Here is a 22,736-nt window from a genome sequence, read left to right on the forward strand (position 1 = left end):
AAAAAAAAAAAGAGACAAAGTCTTGCTATACTGCCCAGGCTGGTCTCAAATTCCCAGGTTTAAGCAACCTTATTGCCTCAGCCTCCCAAAGTGTTGGGAACTACAGAGGTGAGCCACCATGCCTGGCATTAATTTCTTTTGAAGGCCGAGACAAGCAGATTGCCTGAGCCTGTGGGTTCAAGACCAACCCCAGAAACTTGGTGAGACCTCGTCTCTACAATAAATCAAAAATTAGCTGAGCGTGGTAGCACGCACCTCTAGTTCTGGCTACTTGGAAGGCTGAAGCAGAAGAATTGCCGGAGCTCAGCAGGTTGATGCTGGTGTGACCGTGAGCATGCCACTGCACTCCAGCCTGGGCGACAAAGTGGGAATCCAACTCAAAAAAAAAAAAAAATTCTTCTGAAGCAGTGATTTCCTAACTTGCAAATCATCATAAAATCATCTACCAACCCATACCACTTGATTACCAAATATGCTCCCCTTGCAAGCTCTACCCAGATGCCTGACTCAGTGAAGTCAGTGGTTCTTTACTGCTTAAACTGGACAAATCTTCTTTCCCTTGGGAGAAGGTTTGGTGTCCAGGTTTTCCTAAAAACCTAAGTGCCAGGGGAGCAAGCTACTTGCAGAACTGTTGCATCTGTTTGTGTAGAAAAAATTTTGGTCTGGATTTCTGTGTCGTGTGGCTGTTAAATTGGGTTCTCTATTAAAATAATTGATAAATCCGGGCACAGTGACCTGTAATCCAACAATTTGGGAGGCCGAGGCAGGAGGATTGATTGAGACCAGGAGTTTGAGACTTGTCTGGACAATATAGCAAGACCTTGTCTCTACAAAAAATCAAAAAATTAGCCAGGCCTGGTGGCACATGCCTATAGTCCCAGCTACTCAGGAGGCTGAGGCCTAAGGATCTCCTGAGCCCAGGAGGTCAAGGCTGCGGCGCGTCATGATTGGGCCACTGCACTCCAACCTGGGCAACAGAGTGAAACTCTGACTCCAAAAAATGGAAGAATTGGTGCCTGCAAAGCTAAGGGAGGCCAGACTCTAATCTCAGCCACCTCAGGGTGTCCTCCACCCTTACAACACACATATATCTTAAGTCCTTTTATTATTTTATGTTAACAGAGTTAAGAGTATACTTAGGCACGAGGGAATCCAGTCATACAAAAGTAAAGGAAAATAACTTATTAAGTGCCTAGGAACACTTATGTTTCTGTTTTTCTTTCCAAAATTCTGGTTTCTCCATTTGCTGTTACCAACTTACCTTGTCCCCCTTGTACCCAGGAATTCCCTGGTTAAAAAAAGAAAAAATAAATATAATATTAGAAGGCAGAGAGAGAGAGTAAATATGAGATGCTTTCATTTATAAGCCATAACAAAACAAATCAACATAGTCTTGGAAAATAAGACCATGTACACGTAAGCTATTTCACTTCACTTTGTGCTGGAGGTGCATTTACTAAGGAAGAAAAGAACTTAATTTTCCTTTATTACTTTCTATTTTCAGTTTCAGGTATTTTTTTCAAACCCCATTTCTTACCCTTTGGTCTAAAGTTGGAGGAGATAATGTATAAGGAAAGTCACTGTAGAAGTGATGACCTCTAATGGCCCTTTCCAAATTGTTCTATTGACTTGTAAACTCTGAACTATGGCAGCTGAGAATGTTTCAAAGAGACTCTAGGGGAACTTGGCTTTGAAAATGAGCTGAGATAATGGCCTTTCAACTGTGTGTAAATATTTGTGTCCATGATGGGTCTCCCTTCAAACTCAGTCTAGAATGTACAACATCAAGGAAATGAATGGGTCTTTCATCAGCCCTAATGAGACGGTGACCTTTAAGTTACAGTGTCTCATCTCTCGGTAAATAAGAGGCCAGGGCCTGTGCTGTCTTCTGTGCATGGCTCTTGAGAGTCTCATACATTCGTCACCATGTTGCTGCCCATGAGCCCTTTAAGTAGCACAATATTGAGTATGACATGGACTGGCGCTAAGCAGTGGAAAGTCTTTTTCAAATGAAATGTTTTGTCTTTCTTACACGACTGTATTTTTCAAGTATGGAAACAGAATAGTAAGCCTTATTGCAAGTGAGCTAGAGAAACCTGTGGAATAAGCAAGCTATTATTGCAGCAACTTGTGAGTCAAGCTACAAAATTTTGTTCTGTGCATGACCTTTTGACAAAAGGAAACTTCATGAAGGAAATATCACTTGTCTCCAAATGTGTGGTCACTGAGAAATAGATGATAAAAGTAGAATACTGTTATGCTACAATTTAATCCGTTTTAGAAGTATTTATTCACATGATTCTAGAATCATGCTTAAAATCAAAGGCCATTTGGTAGATAGTTAAGTGGGATTCTCTGGTTAAACAATTCATGCTTGTAGTGCTTAAAAAAAAAGAATAAACTTCTAATCTCAGGAATATTGGGGCACCCTCTGCCCTGGCAACAAGCAACCATATTTAAAATTCTGTCATTACTTTATGCTCACAGAGCTAAAAAGTTTTTTTTTGAAAGGAGCTAATATAGCTTTAAAAAAATAAAGGAATATCACTTTTGGGGGCATACTTTTTTCCTCCACTTTTCTTTCTGAAATCCCTGATCAATTAACTGTTTGGTTGCTATATTCAGTTTTGTTTCCTTTTTTTTTTCCTTTCAAGGCATCTTATTTACTAGTTTTAAAGTATTCAAATTTAAACCAGGCATGGTGGTTCATTCCTGTGATCCCAGCACATTGGGAAGCCGAAGCAGGAGGATCACATAAGGCCAGGAGTTTTAGACTAGCCCGGGCAACATAACAAGACTCTATCTCTACCAAAAAAAAAAAAAAAAAAAAAGTAGCTGGGCATGATGGTGCATGCCTGTAGTCCCTGCTACTAGGAAGGCTGAGGCAGGAGGATTGCTTGAGCCCAGGAGTTTGAGGTTATAGTGAACTATGGCCACACCACTGCAGTCCAGTCTGGGTGACAGAGTGAGACACTGTTTCAAACAATAAATAAATAAAAATAGAATGTTCACATTAAAACACCCAAAATTGCACTCCCTGACAAATTTGTTTGACTTTTTCTAAGAATGAGACCATCATATTTCAGATCATACAGAATCAAAATTTCATAATCATTTTCACTTTCTCTTTTACTCACTCGTGACACCTCTTAATCCAGCCTGTTTAACATTCTCCAACAGCGTTCCATTGTACTGAGGTAGAAACTCACACTCCTCACCTGACCTGCAGGGCCCTGTGATCCAGCCCTGGCCTACCTCTGTGGCCCAGTCTCCTAAAACCCCTCATCAACAAGTTCTGGTTTTCTTTCTGTGTCTTGAGCCTGCCAAGCGTGGTCCCACCTCAGGGCCTTTGCAGCTGTTGCTGCTTCTGCCCAGAACACGCTCATTATATTTTCATGACACGTCTCACTGACTGAAGTTATCTTTCTATTTGTTTTCTTACTTATGTTCTCCCATCAAACACTGGAACTTTTCATGAGACGGGAGCTTTCTGTCTTGCTAACTACTGTGTCTCTAGCACCTAGGAATGTGCCCAGTACACAGCGAGTACTCACTACACATGCAAACCACATATATAATTTTAAATGTCCTGCCAGGTGTGGTGACTCACTCCTGTCATATCAGCTCTTTGGGAGGTAGAGGCAAGAGGATTACCTGAGTCTAGGGGTTTGAGACCAGACTGGGCAACTTGGCAAGACTTCATCTCTACAATACATTCAAACATTAGCCAGGTGTGGTGGTGTGCACCTATGTTTCTAGTTACTTTGAAGACTGAGGCAAAAGGATCGCCTGAGCCCAGGAAGTCAAGGCTGCAGTGGCCATGAGCATGCCATTGCACTCCAGCCTGGACAACAGAGTGAGATTCTAACTCAAAAAAAAAAAAAAAAAAGTTCTAGTAGCAGCATTTAAAACAACAAAAACAAACAGGTGAAATTAATTTTTAATCATACATTTTATCTATCCTAATAGGTTCAAGATATTGTCACTTCAACATTTAGTCAACATAGAAAACTATCAGTGAGATATTTCATATACTTTTTTTGTGTGTGCTAAGTCTTCAACATTCTTTGGGCATCTTACTCCCATGACACACCTCAGTTGGGACTAGCCATATTTCTCAAGAGTCACACACGGCTAGTGACTTTCACACTGGCACCTCTCCAATGTCCCCGAAACCTCTCCTCTCGGATGTAGCCACAAACCTTCTTCTAAGGACTCCTTTCTTCTCCCTGTTACCACTTCAAATTTTTTCCAGAGTCTTGCCAGATTAACCCTCCCAGTACATTCTTGGGTCACGCACTTCATCTGAAATGGGGGTGCTCCCCATCACCTAGTGGCATACAGACCTGCAGCTGGCCACAGTGTCCACCCCAACCCCGCCCTCCCTCCACGGCGTTGAACAATTCCCAGACCCAGCGCCATTCCCCACCCCGTTTCCTCTTTCCCCTCCTCAGACTGCTGCTGCTGGCATTCTCTCCCTCTGGAATGCCTGTCCCTTTCCACCTTCCTGCTCCATCCTCGCCTGTCACAGTCTCCATCTTCTTCGAGGGTCTTCCTGTAAAACCTATCCTGACAGCCCTATCTTCTCTGAATGCCTACAGTGCTTTGATCATGCAAGTTTTTTACAGTGTTTTGACGTTTGACTTTATATTGGAGCTATCTTGAATATCTTGTCTTTCCTATGATTAGTGTTTTATCTTAGTTTTATTTTATTTTATTATTATTTTATTTATTTTTTTAGTTGTGGTTTCCCTCTGTCACCCAGGCTGGATTGCAATGGCATAATCACAACTCACAGCAGCTTCAAACAACTGGGCTCGGGTGATCCTTTACCTCAGCCTCCTAAGTAGCTGGGATTACAGACATGCACCACCATGCCCGGCTAATTTTTTTATTTTATTTTTTGTAGAGACAAGGTCCTGCTATGTTGCCCAGGCTGGTCTTGAACTCCCAGACTCAAGCAATCCTCCTGATTCAGTCTCCCAAACTTCTGGGATTACAGGCGTGAGTGTCACCATGCATGGCCTGGTTTTATTTTCACATACTAGTATGCTTTATATGTAAAAGATGCCTTAAAATATTTTCTGAATGAATAACACAATTTCTGCATGAATTTCTATTGACACCAAACTTTCTATCATATTTCTTTATGAAGCTTCTTCATGTTAAAAACACCAAGAGAACCATTTTTAAAATCTCTGGGACTGAGTCCCGGGCTTGTACCCAAAGGGCCAGGCAGAGAGAGGCAACGTAACACACCCAGCCAAAAGCATAGTGTAGACAATGTCATTCTTATGCTTACAATTTATGCAATTATTTATTTTGAGCCAGGGTCTCACTCTGTTGCTTAGGCTGGAGTGTAGTGGCATATTCACAACTACCACAGCCTTGACCACCTGGGCTTAGGTGATCTTTTCGCCTCAGCCTCCTGAGTAGCTGAAAACACAGGCACATGCCATCGTGCCCAGCTAATTTTTTTATTTATTGTAGAGACAAGGTCTCCCCATGTTGCCCAGGCTGGCCTTGAATCCCTGAACTCAGGCAATCCTCTTGCCTCTGCCTCCCAAAGTGCTGGAATTATAGGCATGAGTCACCACGCCCAGCTACAACTTATTTTTTTATTGCGAAAAAAACATCAGAAATAAAGCAAAATTCTCTTCTCATTTGAGTCTTTCACCAGTGTAGAATTAAGCATCTAGGAATGCCTGTGGTTGAATGCTCCTGGACCCATTTTCCCTCCTGCCCAGCTGGGTACCATCTGCCCACATTCCTACCTCTGAGGTTGGATCTGCCTGAGCCACCAGTGTGGGCAACTAAGAATCACGATTGCACTTGCACCACAGGGGTCAAGGTGGTCACCAGAGTCTCAGCCTCCCCGGAAGCCATCCCATTGGATACATACCCCGGGGCCTCTTTCTCCAGCCTCTCCTTTTTGAGCATCACCCTGTGACAAACAGAAAACTCAGTCAAAATCCCACAACCTTGCAGGGTGATCAATGGCTCAATGAAATGCATTATTCAGAAGTCCCAGATGAACAGTGGTCCCCAACCTTTTTGGCATCAGCCACCAGTTTCGTGAAAGACAATTTTTCCACAGACCAGTTGGGGAGGGGATGGTTTCAGGATGATTCAGGCACATTACATTTGTTGCGCACCTTATTTCTATCATTATTACATTATAATGTATAATGAAATATATAATAAATGTTCATAATGAAATACAATTGTAACTATATAATATATGATGTAAATATATATTTATATACAATAAATATATAATAAAATAGAATGTAATATATAATGAAGTAATTATACATAGTTATACAATAAAAATAATTATATAGCATATTATACATAATTATTCAATCATATGCAGCTGTACAATTGAAGTACATCAACTCACTGGCCACTCACTGATAGTGTTATGATATGAGTCTACAAGCAATTGATTTATTGCGGTCTCTGTACAGTCAAACCTCACTGCTAATGTTCATCTGTATTTGCATCTGCTCCCCAGCGCCAGCATCATCTCCTCAGCTCCACCTCAGATCATCAGGCATTAGAATCTCATAAAGAGCTGCAACCTAAATCCCTCACATGCGTGGTCACAATAGGGTTCATGTGCCTGTGAGAATCTAATCCTGGGGCTGATCTGACAGGAGGCAGAGCTCAGGTAGTAATGTGAACAATGTGGAGAGCCTGTAAATCAAGATGAAACTTTGCTCACTCGCAGGCCACTCACCTCCTGTCGTGCAGCCCAGTTCCTAAGAGGCCAGGCCATGAACTGGTACTGGTTCATGGCCCGGAGTTTGGAGGCCCCTGGGTTAACTCAATTAGGAAACATCCTAATGTCTTTACTACTGACATTTCCACCATGCAATCTAGAGAAGAGAATAACAATTCAGGAAAACGTTGCCCTCTTGAGTGAAGCCAGATGTGCAAGGTACAGAACCCAGGTACATTTTCACAGCTCCTACCACATCCCAGGTTAACAGTACTGCATTGTTCTCGAATATATCGTTGTATTCACTCGGGAGCCAGCCACTCTGGCTTTTCTCCAAGGGGCTTTGGAATGTTTTCCAAAATGTCCTCAAGAGTGACAGCTTGATTTCAGCACGACTTAGGAAAATATATGATGTGTCACAAAATTACAAACTGAGTGAGTGACACATGGACATACACTTATAACAGATTAACACAACACAAAGAAGGTGTGTCATCCTGGGGACATTCATGCAGTATGGAGACTAGACTAATTATTAATGGTCACATATATTTGTTTTGCTGTAGGGCTTCATGATTGAAAACCAGGGCGTGGTCCGTGATGTTATGCTTTAGATAATGGTTTTCACCCATGGTTCTTGGCTCACAATTCTCCAAACCCTTGCTTTTACAATCTCGTATTCCAGTGTTAAGGGTGTCAGGCCTCAGGGGCAGCCTCGGAAACAGAATCTCTCAGATCTTCTTGTGCCCTCCTGTCACCTGCCCCAAGATCTTCTACTTTCTGATTGTGGGTCTTAAGACTCAACTGATTAGTGGATAATGAAAATGTGGTGTATATATACAGTAGGGAATACTATTCAGCCATAAAAAAGAATGAAATAATGTCTTTTGCAGCAACTTGAAGGAATTAGAGACCATCATCCTAAGTGAAATAACGCGGGAATGAAAAACCAAACACAGCATGTTCTCACTTATAAGTGGGAGCTAAACTAAGTGTCTGGAAAGCATAGAGGATGGTATAATGAACACTGGAGATTCACATAGGGAGGGGGAAGGAGTGAAGGGATGAAAAATCACTTATTGGGCATAATGCACACTAGTGGGGGTGGTAGGTACACTTAAAGCCCAGACTTCTTTGACGCTATACAATACAACCATGTAACCAAAAATTATTTGTAGCCACTAAAGTCATTGAAATAAAGGGAAAAAAACCCTCATATCCTTTATAATAAACCAGTAAACACTAAAAAAAGAAGAAGAAGGCTGGGCTCGGTGACTCAACCCGTAATCCCAGCACTTTGGGAGGCCAAGGCAAGTAGATTGCCTGAGCCCGCGGGTTCGAAACCCACCCGGGCAACTCGGCAAGACCTCTTCTCTACAATAAATTTAAAAAGCCAGGCATGGTAGCACGCACCTGTAGATCCGGCTACTTGGAAGACTGAGTCGGAGAATCGCCAGAGCCCAGCAGGTCGACACTGGGGTGACTGTGAGCATGCTACTGCACTCCAACCTGGGCAACAGAGTGAGACTCCAACTCAAAAGCAAAAAAAAAAGGCATGATGGCCTCAGTTTGGACCCACATGAATGAATGTAGGGTTGTGTGTGTCCGTGTGTGTAGGTTGTAAGCTACCAAAGGACACGTGCCTTTTCCTTGACAACCAGGCAGTTGCCAAGAACACTTTCACGCATGTAACTTGTTACATTTTTCATAACCTCCCACAAACTATTCTAGGAATACTCAGGGTTATTGAGTTAAATGTTCTAGTATTTGAATGCCTTTCACGTATTGTCTTCTTCTTTATTTTAAACATTATCTTTTATTATGCAGAATTTTGCCTTAAATTTTCATGTAGTTACATCTGCTAATCTCTCGCTTCATGATTCTTTCAGTCATTCTTGAATTTAGAACACCAAAATCCCAACAATGGCTGAAAGGGGTAAATTTTTTCTTGAAAAATCTAGACTTTATTTTTTTTGATAGGTACACAAAGAAAAGATCTGGAGAAATGCCTAAATATGTTCTAAGAGTGGGAAACCATCTGGTGTTTTTTTCTATTATTATCGTAGGTCAGTTGTTCATAAAATGGATTCACACATACAAACACACACAAAAACTAGTGTCAATGTCAATCCAATGTGGAACGTGCATCAGTAGTTCAGGAAACATTGCCCTAATTAATCCTCATATTAGCTACATGCCAGTTTCTATTTTTTCAATGTCCCTAAGTTTCCTAAACTTACCAGTTAAAACATTCATATGTGACTCAGAATTAGTGAATGCAATCTGATACAAACAAGAGCGACAATGCAAGAAGTGAACATTTTGTAGCTACGACTTAACTACATGACACATGAACATGCACTTACAAAAGGTATTTAGCGCAGTACAGCCAAAAAAGGCATGTTAGCATCTATCTGGATCCAGAGAAGATGAGTGTAAGAATTTTGCATGTGTGCGTGGGCATGTTCTTTTCTTATAGCAATTAACATCTGCTATCTTCACAAAAGTCATCAGGTTTTTACCATATACTACAATGCTCTTTGTTTTTCAAATTTTTGTTCTCTAACTAAATCTAGAAAGATGCATTTGTGCAAAGAAAAGCATTTCTTCACTTACCGGGTTCCCTTTTGGTCCTCGCTCACCTTTGATACCTGGGTTTCCATGTGTACCCTGAAGGCATAGGGGAAAGAAAGATGATTGTAAACAGGTATTCAATTAGTTTCCTATACTTTTTAAATCATTTCTGATCAGCACCATCTCGCACAATGAGGGAAGACTGTCAAGCAGAAAGGCAACTCTTTTCTCCCCTTTGCTACCCAGGAAGACTGCACCGTCTTAAATTGGCAGATTCCCTCATCTTTTGAGATGATTGTGTCTGTCTTTTCCCAGCAATTACTTCTTCCCTGAACAATTACTTCCCAGCAGCTTTGCAAACAAATCAAACTCATACAAATACATATAAGAGGTCAATTTGGTTGGAGTTGTTCCTGCCTGCTCTTCTGTGTGGACCCACGCCTATGGTCCCCCTTGCCCCGACACTTTTAAAAGAACCAGGCCTTGAAGCGGGGATGGCGGCATGTAACGACACAAAGGGTGTCCTAAACCAGAGGGAGTGAGAGCCAATTGATAGCCCAGACTTAACCTGCATGCAGCCTATTTGTGTAGTTAATCTTTACTTGTACCACACATCTATATAATAAAATTAAATTTAAAAACAAACATAAAATAAAAGAATCAGACCAGCTTGCTTGCCTTTGGTCAAAGAGGTTCTGATATCCAGGGGGCAATCTCAAAAGATGGAAGAAAGGAGCCCTCCAATCCTGTTCCAGAGAAGCGTTTTGTGCTCCTATTCTCAAGTCGCCAAAAAGCTTACTTTTCTCTGAACTGGCTTTGGGGATACTCAACAAATAATAAATAACATAGTTCTGTGACTTATCCCTATTAAAACACGACAATATTGAGTGACTGAGATTGTCAGGTACTCAGCAATTGTAAGCTCTCTTACTGTTCATTTTAAAACATAATTGAATATTTCTTCCCCTGGTGATCGCTCAGTGTGATACGTATAAACTAAGACTTTCCAGGGATAGTTAAAACTTTGCTTTAGCCAAAGTCAGCTTCTGTTGGTTGCCACATTGTCATGTAATATATCTACCTTTGTATTTTAGGGGAGAAATAACACAAACATCCTCGCTCTTTAATGTCTTGATTGGTAGAGTAGTTTGGAAAAATGTAGGCTTTGTACACGAGTCTCAAGGTAAAATTTGTCATATTTGAATACAATAAGTCCCCTACATACAAGTTCTGTTCTGAGAGCACGTTCATAAGTCCAACAAAGTTGCTCTAGGTATCCAACAACACAATTGACTGTATAGTACTGTGCTGTGGTAGGTTGCAATACTTTTCATACAAACAAGCACAAAAAAATAAAGAAAACAAGTTTAATCTTACAGTACCTTGAAGAGTACAGTAGGACGGTACAGTACACAAGCTGGCACACGGGACTGGCATTGAGTGGACAGGCAAGAAAAATTATGACTAGAGGAGGGAGAGGAGGAGGGAGGGGGGGTGGGAGATGGCAGAACTGAAGGAGCATCAGCAACAGGAGACGGAAGGCCAGCTGCCATGTCACTCACACCTGACATTGATGGTACAGGTTCTGGTTCCTTGTTGGATTCAACTCTATCCACCAAGTTGAAAAATGCACATTCGCATCTTTGAAAGTTTGCTACTTGAAGGTTTGTATATGGGGGACCTACTGTATATTTTCAGTACAACGTCCCTCCCTACCCCCAAATACAAACATTGGTTGAAAACTTTTACCCACACATTTTGTGAAACATCTCTAACAGGCTTCTGAATTCTTAGGGATGAGATCTGGAATCATATGCATAAATGAAATATGAAATGAGCCCATGGATGCTTTCTGATGACGGTATGAGAGAGATGCCCAGCATCTCCAGTGTTCCTGACATCATTTCGAATGCCTTCTCCGTGTAGACATGGCACCTCCCAGATAGTAGGTCAGAATATAAAGGAAGCACTCCTTCTTGGATGATCTTCTCTATTTGTGAATCATCATAGTAAATCCTACTACTTATTTGGGGTTGCCAAGAGGTTACTTCTGTTTCACAGAGTCCACCCTGATTCCCCAAAGCATCCTGACCTGACCAGCTTCCTCTCTGTGACGCCACAGGAAGTTGCTGCTGCCCTGTTGGGTTCATGTGAAGACAACTTCCAGAGAGGTTTGTGTTAACATGTTTCTAATGGAATAAAGCTTTGCGTAAAGCACTGATGACTTGGCTAATCTTTCCCTGTATTTTTCACTCCATTATTGAGAAATTCTGGCCCCAGTTATTTTAAAAGGACTGACGCCGAAAGGATCTTTGTGAGAAAAATTTCATCATTTTAAAACAGATCTTCCCTCTGCTCAGGTTTATTTCTAAGGCTAGAATGTGTCCCTTTAGAAACAAAAGGAAGAAGTAGTATTTTCATGGTTACTACTATTTCCAGTTGCTTTTCAGCAGTGCAGTAGAGACCCGGTATTTTCAAGAACGAGCAGAGCTATCTTTGCTAGAACTTCCTGATTTGGCCCCAAGTTCAACACAGAAATATACTTACAGGAGACCCTGGGTCGCCGGGATCTCCTTTCTCACACTCACAAATCTTGCGTTCACACTGAATCAGGAACAAAATATGATATTAACCCACAGTGAAACACAGCATTTCACATTTCATTCAGTACATACCCCACTGAAACACTACCCTGAAGACAGTTTACCTTGTAAATTTATGGAAATTTTGCTCTATTAAATTATTCTAGCAAATGTAGACCTAGTAAGAGCTAACAAAGTATTATTAAGCATTGCTATGGTTAATCAAAAGTATATATACCATATACAAATGCTGGTTTAAAGGAGAAAATACACATTTTCAGTGGACTTTTGGAATTTCTGCACATGCACAGAACTTACAGAATGAAATGGAAGAAAATTCCAGAACACTCTTAAGAAATGCTGCATCACCAATGCTTTTGCTGGCACAGAGGCCAGTATTACATGGAAAAACAAAGACATCAACAACTCAAAAAGTGACTCAGAAGATTTCAATGTGGATTTCACTGTGATACCAAGACGTTTCAGAGGCTGGGCACCATAGCTCACGCCTGCAATCTCAACACAATTGAAGGACAAGGCGGGCGAATTGCTGGAGCCCAGGAGTTTAAGACCAGCCTGGGCAACATAACAAACCCGCATCCCTACAAAAATTAAATTTAAAAAAAATACACACAATTAAGCTGGGCACGGTGGCTAATGTTTGTAGTCCCAGCACTTTGGGAAGCAGATGTAAGAGGATTGCCCGAGCTCAGAAGTTCGAGGTCAGCCTCAGCAACGTGGCAAGACTTTGTCTCTATAATAAATAAATAAAAAATTAGCCAGGCATGGTGGCACATGCCTATGGTTCTAGCTACTTGGAAGGCTGAGGCGGAAGGATCACCTGAGCCCAGCAGGTCGAGGCTGGGCTGGCTGTGAGCATGCTGCTGCACTCCAGCCTGGGTGACAGAGTGAGACTCTGATGTAAATAAATAAATAAAACCAATTAGCCAGGTTTGGTGGCATGAGCCTGTAGCCCCAGCTACTTGGGATGCTGAGGTGGAAGGATTACCTGAACCCAGGAGGTCTGGCCAGGGTAACAGAGTGAGACTCTGACCCTCCCCCCAAAAAAATAAGTTTTAGAAATAACCAATTTATTTGTGCTTATATATACCCTTATATGTATACACAAGAGTGATACCAAGATTTAAAAGTCTATATCTAAAATATCTCAAAGAATTATCTCCATATATTTAATACAAAATGTTTCATTAATAAAAAAGACACTATCATAGTTTAATTGCAAAGACTTTTTCCTTTCTTTATTAAGAAAGGAACATAAAGGTACATAAAACAGTGGTGTATCTGAGCATGTTACAGTTCAGTAAAACATGGTGCTCTGCAAGATGTGGCCGGCTCCTATTATTTTCTGCAACAACACTTGTAAATTTTCTGATGTTTAATAAGCAGCAAGATTCAGAGGTTCCAAATGCGTTACCTTAAGAAATGTGTGACCAGTACAGGACTCTTCCACAAACTCATAAGCATCTCTTGTGCCACATCCTAGTCAAAGATAGTGATCAGACTCCTTTGTCCTGTGGTCTGGTCACAATCATTAAGCTCCCTTTTCTTCACAACAGGAAGGAGAATAAGCTGAAGGTCAATTGGCAAGCAGCAGGAGTCCTCTGAGTTCTGTCTCTGAGGGTAGGAACACTCCGCCTAACCCTAGCCAGCACCAGGAGTACCCCACAAAGGATGGAACCCCCTGAGTGGTTGGTGTCAGAGACATTCTTACAATCAAGGAAGCCATATCAAAGTAAGCAAAAACTATAGTATATTGTTTGGTTCTCATTGATTTGTAAAATCACTCTCGAGAGTCACATTAACTATTTCCTGCTTTTCTAAATTTTCCAAACTGCAGTGGACTGATTATGAGGGCATGAAAGAAATCAGATGGCTGTCTCAAAAGAGAGGGGCTCATTTTTAAAACAACTAAGTATTTTAATTGGGTCACACCCAATCTCACTGAATTATAATGCTGATTTGATAGTGCAAGTATTTAGAGTAATTCATTTAGAGTAATTCATAGTAATCAAGCATGTGGTGCTTACCTTCTTTTCAAATAAGATATCCTAGAAGGGAAAAAAGAATGAAGCATTAACTCGATTCATGGTTCTGCTCCCAGCTACTTATTAGTCTTAATTATTCCCTATGGGATATGCAGTTTCCACAAAGAATAGCAATTCAGTCTTTTTAACCTCGTTAAAGCAATAAAGCCTACCAGCCAACCACCCAAGGAGCACTAAGAGCCCTGTAATGACGGGAGACACAACTAACACTACAAATTAATCTATCTTTCCTAGAAACTTTATCTCATTGCATTCTACATTTTATTTTTTGTTTTTTTAAAATCAGGTCTATGATCTCCATAATTTGGCTACAAGTTTAATCAGTCATAACGAGAAAGTTCTCACATTTACTTAACAAAAGTTGAGGCAGGATACATAACTGTGTGTTTCCTTTTCTATTTTTTCATCCCTATACATATATACACGTATTTATTTCCCAGGATTAAAACATACTTTTAGAGTCATAGTGTCATGAAATATTAAAGGACCTTAGATAATCATTTTAAAACTCAAAAAGAGAAAATTAGAAAATCCAGTGACATTTTTTAGGTAAGCTAGATTATAAGAAGACAAAGATTTTCATTACTATGGTCACTAGGAAAAGGGCTTTCTATTTGCCATGTGAAGAGCCTCAAATTTGATACTTTATTTATAGAGATTCAACATAAGAAAAAGATATTCAGCTTTTAAGTAAGCAGTATTAGAAATAATATTTTGGTAGAAAATTCAAACAGTCCATGGCAATATGCATCGCTTACATAAAAGAGGACCTACATTTATAAACTGCCTCCTTAGGGAAAAAGTAAATGATGAAAAAACAATAAATATTTAATAATAAAAAATGATCATTGTGAAATGTATACATAAATGAGCCTGAGTAGTCAATCAGGTTCAACCTAGTTCCTTAGTAATGTGACTCGGCCAACACCACACACTTGGACTGAGACTCTTGACCGTCTTTGGTGCCACTCATCCTTACCCACAGAGGAGTGAAATAAACAGAGTATTTTTTGAAACTACTTTACATTCATAATTTTGCAGAAATGTCATGGTCTTGGTTTTGTCCAGCACCCAGGCCTCACCATACTTTAGCTCAGACAAATGCACTAAAGGTCATGTCTGAAGAAAAATACTAAAAAGAAATTAACCCATGTTTACAGATAGAATTAGTTCTTGCTTAAGGTAGAAATTATGTGTCAAACTAGAGCCTTACAATTGAATCTGAAGGGGTAATTTACAGATGATAAAATAGAAAGATGAATGCAAGCACTAGAATATTTATTGCAGGACATTCTTATGGCAAGACAAGTTGTAGTGCATATCTTTATGAAGAACTCCACATCCCTTTATCTTTATTTCCATACAAACTAATAATACAGAGGAAAGAGGCAGCACAATGCCCTAATGATTTAATAAAGAAGAAAGGCTGGGAATTAAGCGTCATTCTGGGTTTTGACCCTGTTTCAATCATTAACTAGCTATGTGGCCTTGGGCAAGTCAGATAATCCTTCCAGGTCATTTTCTCATATATTATAAAGGTGAAAGTTTGACCACGTGGTCTTAGGCACTCTAAAACTCTGGTCGCAGATGCTGCCTACACATGGGGAGTCTCCTGTCACCCTCCCCCACTAAATGACATTAAATGACTAGCCGTGTAAATCCAGGCTGAAAAAAGATGAGATCCTTGCAACTTTAAGCACAAGTAGGTTGTGTGGAGGAAAGGGAATGAGACACACCGACAACCTCAGTGTCCAAGGGCGTCACCCCCAGTAGGACATTTGGTTGTGACAATTGCGCTGAAACATGCATGCCTCCTCTCTCAGGTGCCCAGAACTAGCTTTGCTCTCACCTGTTGTCCTCACACCCTTGCAGGATGCCCTGGGGAGATTCTTGCTCATGTTCAATTCAGCATTCATTGTCTTTAATAGTAAAAATATGGAAATAATGAAACTATTCATCCACAGTGGAATGGATCAATAAATGAAATGCTCTTCAGCAGTTAAAATGAATGTGTTGGATCCACAGATTTGGATCCAAATCCACATACATTTCCAAAATCCACATACATTTCCAAAATCATGGAGTGAAAAATGCAAGTTATACGTGGATACATACAATAGGATCGAGATTATGAACATAGGTATTTGAATATCTCTTTTGGCTGGGCTTGTTGGCTCAGCCTGTAATCCCAGCACTTTGGGAGGCTGAGGCGAGTGGATTGCCTGAGCCCACAGGTTGGAGACCAGCCTGAGCAACTTGGCGAGACCTTGTCTCTATAATAAATCAAAATTTATTCAGGCACGGTAGCATACACCTGTAGTTCCAGCTACTTGGAAGGCTGAGGAGGAAGGATCACTGGAGCCCAGCAGGTCGACACTGGGGTGGCCGTGAGCAAGCCACTGCATTCTGACCTAGGTGACAGAGTGAGACTCTAACTCAAAAAGAAAAATAAATAAATATTTCTTTTTTTATATATTGGAAAATTTACTTTATTTAAAGAGTAAATTAAAGGGAGAGAAGATAGAGATTCACCTCCCCAAGGTAGGGGAGGGGGCCAAAGCTAAGAAACATGGCAGCGATCGCTCAGAGAACCATGTGGACACATCAGAGTTTAGCAAAGCAATGGCCGTATCTAAATATTTCAAACCACATCAGAGGTGTGGTTTCCACTGGAAGGGAGAGAGGGAACAGGAACTCAAAAGGAGTTCAAGAGAGGCAAGAAAACAACTAACCATTCAGGTCAAATTACAATCTTTAAAAATACAGAAAAATTCAAAATGTGTCACTTCATAACCTTTTTACAATAAGCAATATACTAACCAGTTTTAAAATTTATGAATTTAGTTTTTACTTTGCCTGATCTGTAATTTGACACTTTTTTTCCAACTCTTCCTTTGAAAACGCCATTTTTGCTTTGCCCTATTGCTCTTTAGAAATATGTGTTGTAAGGTCCAAAACCATAACAACACAAAAAACGAATTATTTTGGGAGCCCATTTGATTTTGTGTTTGCTGGAATTTATATTTCTATGGAAACAAAAATGGACCCAAAACTACACAATAGATAAGACTGTTTCAAACAAAGAACAAAGCCCCATTCCTAAGGGCACTTATAGTCTATAAGCCCGAGACAGAGGACAACACTCAGCAAACAGTGTAGGAAGGAGGTCTTGGGAGGGAGGGGGAGCCAGTAACAAGACAGTTTCCTGGAATAGGTGGCATTTCTGGATGAAGAGAGGAAGGCAAAGGATCAGCTCATTGATGGCATGCTGTTCTATATGTCAAAGTTTATGAGGAAAATTCATAAGGACTATGTAGGCAATAAAACAAAGAATGCAGTGAGGAGAGACATTTACAGTGAGTGGACAGGCTGGGAGTAGTGGCTCACAACTGTAATCCCAGCACTTTGGGAGGCCGAGGCAAGAAGATCGCTGGAGGTTAGGAGTTTGAAACTAGCCTGGGCAACATAGCAAGACTTCATCACTACCAAAAAAAAAAATTTGTCCAGGTATGGTGGCGCTACTCAGGAGGCTGAGTTGGAAGGATCTGGGCCCAGGAGGTCGAAGCTGTGGTGAGCTGTGATCATGTCATTGCACTCCAGCCTGGGCAACAGAGTGAGACCTCAACTCAAAATAAATAAATAAAAATGGAGATAGTAATGGTACCTACATCATAAGACTGTGGTAAACATTGAATGAAAATATATGATGTGCTCCGAGCAATGCCTAATACACAGAGAGCACTGAATTCATGATGGCTATTGTTTGAATAAGAGCTAGGGTCTCATGCTGAAAACCACTGAGAGTAAAAGACAAGAGTTTTTATGTGATGAAAAGGATAGAGGAAAAGATGAGAGATGCAAAACAGTCTCTGAAGTTGGGCCTGAGTCTCCTATTCAACCTATAGAACAGCTATGTGAAGTGCTCGGTCCCTGAAGGCCATCTCTGCCTTTCCTTCTCAGGAAATCAAAGAACTCGGTATGTTTCAGAAAATCGATTTTCAAAACTTAACAAATCAACCAATGTATCCCCAGGAGCTTTGTCCTTGAGAAACGTGGAGTGGGATTTCATTTTGATTGCCTTGCGTCTTACAAAGCAGTGAGGAAAGGCTCTCACAGACAGCTGAGCTACCAATCAAGGAAGCTCATCAGTTCAATTGAATGGGACCCATGGATTGGATGGGATAAACTGGTGGTTGACTGCAGCTTGTAGGTGACTTTAAATTGGATGGGTTTGTTCACATTTAAGAAACAGGGAGATTTTTTTTTTTGGTATTTTTTTATTTTTTGAGTTGGAATCTCACTCTGTTGCCCAGGCTGGAGTGCAGTGGCATGCTTACAGCTACCACAGACTTGACCTGTTGCCCAGGCTGGTTTTGAACTCCTGGACTCAGGCAATCCTCTCACTTACACCTCTCAAAGTGCCGGGATGATAGGACTGAGCCACCATACCCGGCTGAGATCATTTTTGAAGTTGAAAGTCTGTGAACTTTGCTTGAGCAATGTAAGGTGACAGCGGTGGAAGAGAGTAAAAAATGTTTCTGTAGATGTGGAACAAGAAAAGACCAACTTAGTATACAGATAGTAGACCACGAGTCAAGCACAGGTTGAATGTAAGTCAGCAGTGTTCATGGTCTTAGTATGTTGAAACAGGAGCCTGAGATGTGTGGTTAGAAAGCAATCCTTCCAAAATTCTCAGTGTTGGTTAGCAATAAAGCTAGAAATGCAATTCCAGGGGATAAGCCCAGTGTTCTCTAGTATTCCTGGTGTAAACTATCAAGGAAGTACAGAGAAACTTCAGAAAGATTCTTCTTTGTGCTTTCAATGTAAACGCTAATTGTTTTCATCTTTTTTGACCCAGTATCAATCCTTGCAGAATTTATAACAAAGATATTAATATTATGATGAAAAATGTATAACTAACCCATTAAATACCTACCAGGCGATCCCGAATTTTATCTACAAGGGTTGGATCACTCAGTAGAAGAATGGGTTCACTGGATACATCCCCAGAGATCAAACGAAGTTTGGCTTCATTGACGATGGTAGAAAGTCCAATGGTGATGAATGATATTCCTGAAACTCTGGCATCTTCAGAAATACTTTGAACATCTGGATTCTTTGGATGGTCGATACCATCAGTCATCAGTAAAGTCACTTTCATACCATCTTTACGTCCCTCTCTCTTAAGTAGCCTAGTGGCATTGGAGATAGCATAATAAGAAAAGGTGCCTTGCCCAATGAAATTCATCGACTTGACCTTCTGCTTAAAAGTCTGCAGGTCCTTCCAAGAAGAAAATGGTGGATCAATTTGTACAGAGCTGCTGAACTGAAGAGCTGCCAGTCTGATGTCATATTTCAAGGAGCGACCAGGAGTCAACTGGAAAATCTTGTCACTCAAGTTATTCACAAACTCTTTCTGTTTATCAAAGAGGACAATTTTAGAACTTTCAGAACTGTCCACGACGAAGACAATGTCTATGAAGCAGGTGGAGTCTGAAATAGAACAAATACGTTAGGCAAAATCACTGCCCCTACTCCTGAGACAAATTTGCCTGCCCTGGGGTGATACGTTGTGTATTGTTTGGTTTTGAGAGCAGAGTGGAAAATAAGAGACACACCTTGGAGATGAGGCTTAAATTCTAAAAACAAAGTTCTTTCCAAGTCTACAAGTCCCCTTGTAAAAATTATGCAAATTAAAAATAAACAACATTTCTGGGAAGATGCTGGTGTGGCGTGAGTCCCTGAGTGTGTGAGTGATCAGATGGACAATTCTGCATGTGTTTCTGTGTGTGAGTGGGAGTGTGAAAAGCTGACTGAGTGGGAACTTGACAGCGAGTGGCCAGGGCCCTCCTGGTGAAGCCCCTGTTGCCACAGCTGCTTTGCTTGGACCCTAGCACTTCCCCGGTCACAGAAACTGAGAAACATTTTCTAAAATCAGCAGAGCTTATCCTGGTAAGAATGGCCGGAGTGATTGCTGACCCCAACACCACAGGGTCGGGCTGAATGCTGGCAGCAAGGACCATGGAGTGAGTGCAGTGAGGGAGCCTGAGGCAGAGTATCCAGGAAACAACAGGGAGAAGCCACCATGAGCCTGGACTGGACTCCAGAGCCTTGCCACCAAGTCCTGAGATCCAGAGACTGTGGTAACAGCTGAAGAGGGAGTTATCAACTCCATTGGTGACAGGAACAGCAGCCAACAGAGAAACTGATCAAACTCTCTAATGCCTGGGCAGAAAAGTGCTTCAGGGTAGCCTCTATGGAACAGCAGAACTGTATTTTGGGACCAGATGCTATCTCTGTGTTACATTGAGGCTGCTCTTTAGGACCTCAGAGAACATTCCTTCTGCCCCCCTCCAACCCACCCTTCCATGCCCCCAATAAGCCCTGACGGGTAACCGCAGATGCAGAACCCCAGACAATCCACCCTTCACCCTGAGCCAGTTGCTGGGCAATAGATACAGACAGCAGAACTGCCCAAGAAGGAGGCTGGTGAGTGCCTAACTGACTCCCTCCCTGCCCCTAGCAACAAGTGAAAGGCAGACACAGGAGGGCAAGGCAGACACAGGAGGCCCCACTCCCCTGCTGTGAACTGGATGCCTTGGGAGCTATAACAAAGCTGAGAGAGTAAGAAAGGGGGTGAGATTGTGAGAGACACTGTGTCAAGTTATTTTAGCCTGTTTCCCTCACATGGCAGTGGGAGGGCTACCAATTGCAGGCAGCAGCAGGTGAAGAGTCTAACATCTTAAGTTCCAACAGCGAATAGGGAACCTGCAGTAACAGCCCTACAGTTGCAGAATCTATCACAAGAGGGAGCCCCTGCTCTCAGAGACATACTAAAGCTGAGAACTCTATCAACTTATTGGGGGAGGTGGGGGAAGGGGGTTATTGGTTTATTTGTTTATCTCGTTTGGTTGCTTTATTGATTGGTTTTCTCTTCTTTCCTCCTACTTTTCTTTGTTCTTTCTCTGTTTTCTCTTTCTTTTTCTCTCTCCTTCTTTCCCTTTTTTCTCTCCTTCTTCCCTCTCCTTTCCTTCTTATACCCTGTTTTGGTATAAGAAGCCGCTGGCTTTTTCTCTCTCCTTCTTTCCCTTTTTTTCTCTCCTTCTTCCCTCTCCTTTCCTTCTTATACCCTGTCTTGGACTCAGGAGATATGCAGGCATACCCACTATCAGGTCATATTTTGCAGAGATGGAGAGCAAGTCCCAGCTGGCCCACTCATCAGAGAGCAAACATTATGACCTGCCTATAGATTCTGAATCCTTGCAGCCACTCTCTCAAAATTGTACTCAAAATTGTAAACCAGGCTCAGTGGCTCAGCCTGTAATCCCGCGCCTTTGGGAGGCTGAGGTGAGTGGATTGCCAGGTGGGTTTGAGACCCGCCTGGGCAACTTGGCAAGACCTCATCTCTACAATAAATCAAAAATTAGCCAGGCATGGTAGCGCATGCCTGTAGTTCCAGCTACTTGGAAGCCTGAGGCGGACGGATCACCTGAGCCCAGCAGGTCGAGGCTGTAGTGGTCGGGAGTGGCCACTGCACTCCAGTCTGGGTGACAGAGTGAGACTCCAACTCAAAAAAAAAAAATTGTAAAGAGACAGCACAAGCCCCCACCACCAGCCCTACTTCATAATTGAACAAACCCAGAGCCCTGGCTCAAGGAAGGACAAAAGGTGGAACAAATTCAGAAGTGACTACTTCTCCATTTTCCACAGAGAAACAGAATTAAAGAGAAAGATAAGAGAACTGCTACAAATGAAGAAAAACCAATGAAAAACTGTCTGTAACCATCAGAGCCTCAGCAAAGAATCAGTGCTACTTACTGACCCTTTCACAGTTACTGGGGCACAAATAATGGCTATCTCCCACAACAACAGTACTCAGAAGGTACTAACGGAGATCAGAGAATCATTGGATTGAATGAATAAAAATCAAGAAATGCAAGGGATGAAACTAAATGAAATTGCAACAGAGCTAGACAGACTCAAGAAAGCATACTTAGAAATAACAGAGATAAATAAACCCATCCAAGAAATAAACAACAAACTGACAAGCATGGGAAACAGAATTGACCAAGCAGAAGATAGAATCTCAGAGCTGGAAGACCAAAATATGGAATTAACTCAATCTTTAAAATATAGAAAAAAAAACTTAAGAAGAAAGAAGAAATGCTCCAAGATATGTGTGATTTTATCAAGAAATCAAACCTACATGTGATCAGAATACCTGAAATAGAAAAAGAGATGGAAAACACCCTGGAACAAACATTCTATGAGGTCATTCAAGAAAACATCCCTCATCCGGCCAGAGAGACTACTATACAAGACAAGAGATCCAGAGAATCCCTGCAAGACATCTTATGAGAAGACCAACCCCTAGTCACATAGTAATTTGTCTACGCAAAGTAGGTATAAAAGAAAAAATCCTAAAGGCAGTGAGGGAAAAAGGTCAGACTAACTACCGGGAAAGACCAATCAGAATTTCTGTAGACTTATCTACAGAACACCACAGGCCAGAAGGAATTGGACCCCAATCTTTAATGTTTTCAAATATAAACAATTTCAACCAAGAATTTCCTCCCCAGCCAAGCTAAAATCTTTCCTGGGCCGGGCTCAGTGGCTCAGCCTGTAATCCCATGCCTTTGGGAGGCTGAGGTGAGTGGATTGCCTGAGCCCACAGGTTCGAGACCCACCTGGGCAGGCGAGACCTCATCTGTACAATAAATCCAAAAAATTAGCCAGGCGTGGTAACGCATACTTGTAATTCCGGCTACTCGGAAGGCTGAGGCGGAGGAT

The 22,736-nt window shown here is 41.5% G+C and overlaps 1 protein-coding gene across 1 annotated transcript in view; it reads right to left on the minus strand.

Moving 5' to 3' along the window:
* Positions 1-22,736, minus strand: part of COL28A1 (collagen type XXVIII alpha 1 chain) — a 193,856-nt gene that overhangs the window by 165,709 nt on the left and 5,411 nt on the right. Inside the window, exons 2-7 of the mRNA XM_008063194.1 lie at positions 18,883-19,439; positions 13,929-13,949; positions 11,846-11,902; positions 9,341-9,394; positions 5,903-5,944; positions 1,262-1,288 (exon numbers count right to left, since the gene is read on the minus strand). Of these exons, the coding sequence (XP_008061385.1) occupies positions 1,262-1,288; positions 5,903-5,944; positions 9,341-9,394; positions 11,846-11,902; positions 13,929-13,949; positions 18,883-19,439 (758 nt within the window). The remainder of the gene's footprint in view (positions 1-1,261; positions 1,289-5,902; positions 5,945-9,340; positions 9,395-11,845; positions 11,903-13,928; positions 13,950-18,882; positions 19,440-22,736) is intronic.

This window comes from Carlito syrichta, unplaced genomic scaffold, assembly GCF_000164805.1.
Source record: "Carlito syrichta isolate Samal-C Ts95f unplaced genomic scaffold, Tarsius_syrichta-2.0.1 Scaffold306634, whole genome shotgun sequence".
NCBI classification, from domain to species: Eukaryota; Metazoa; Chordata; class Mammalia; order Primates; family Tarsiidae; genus Carlito; species Carlito syrichta.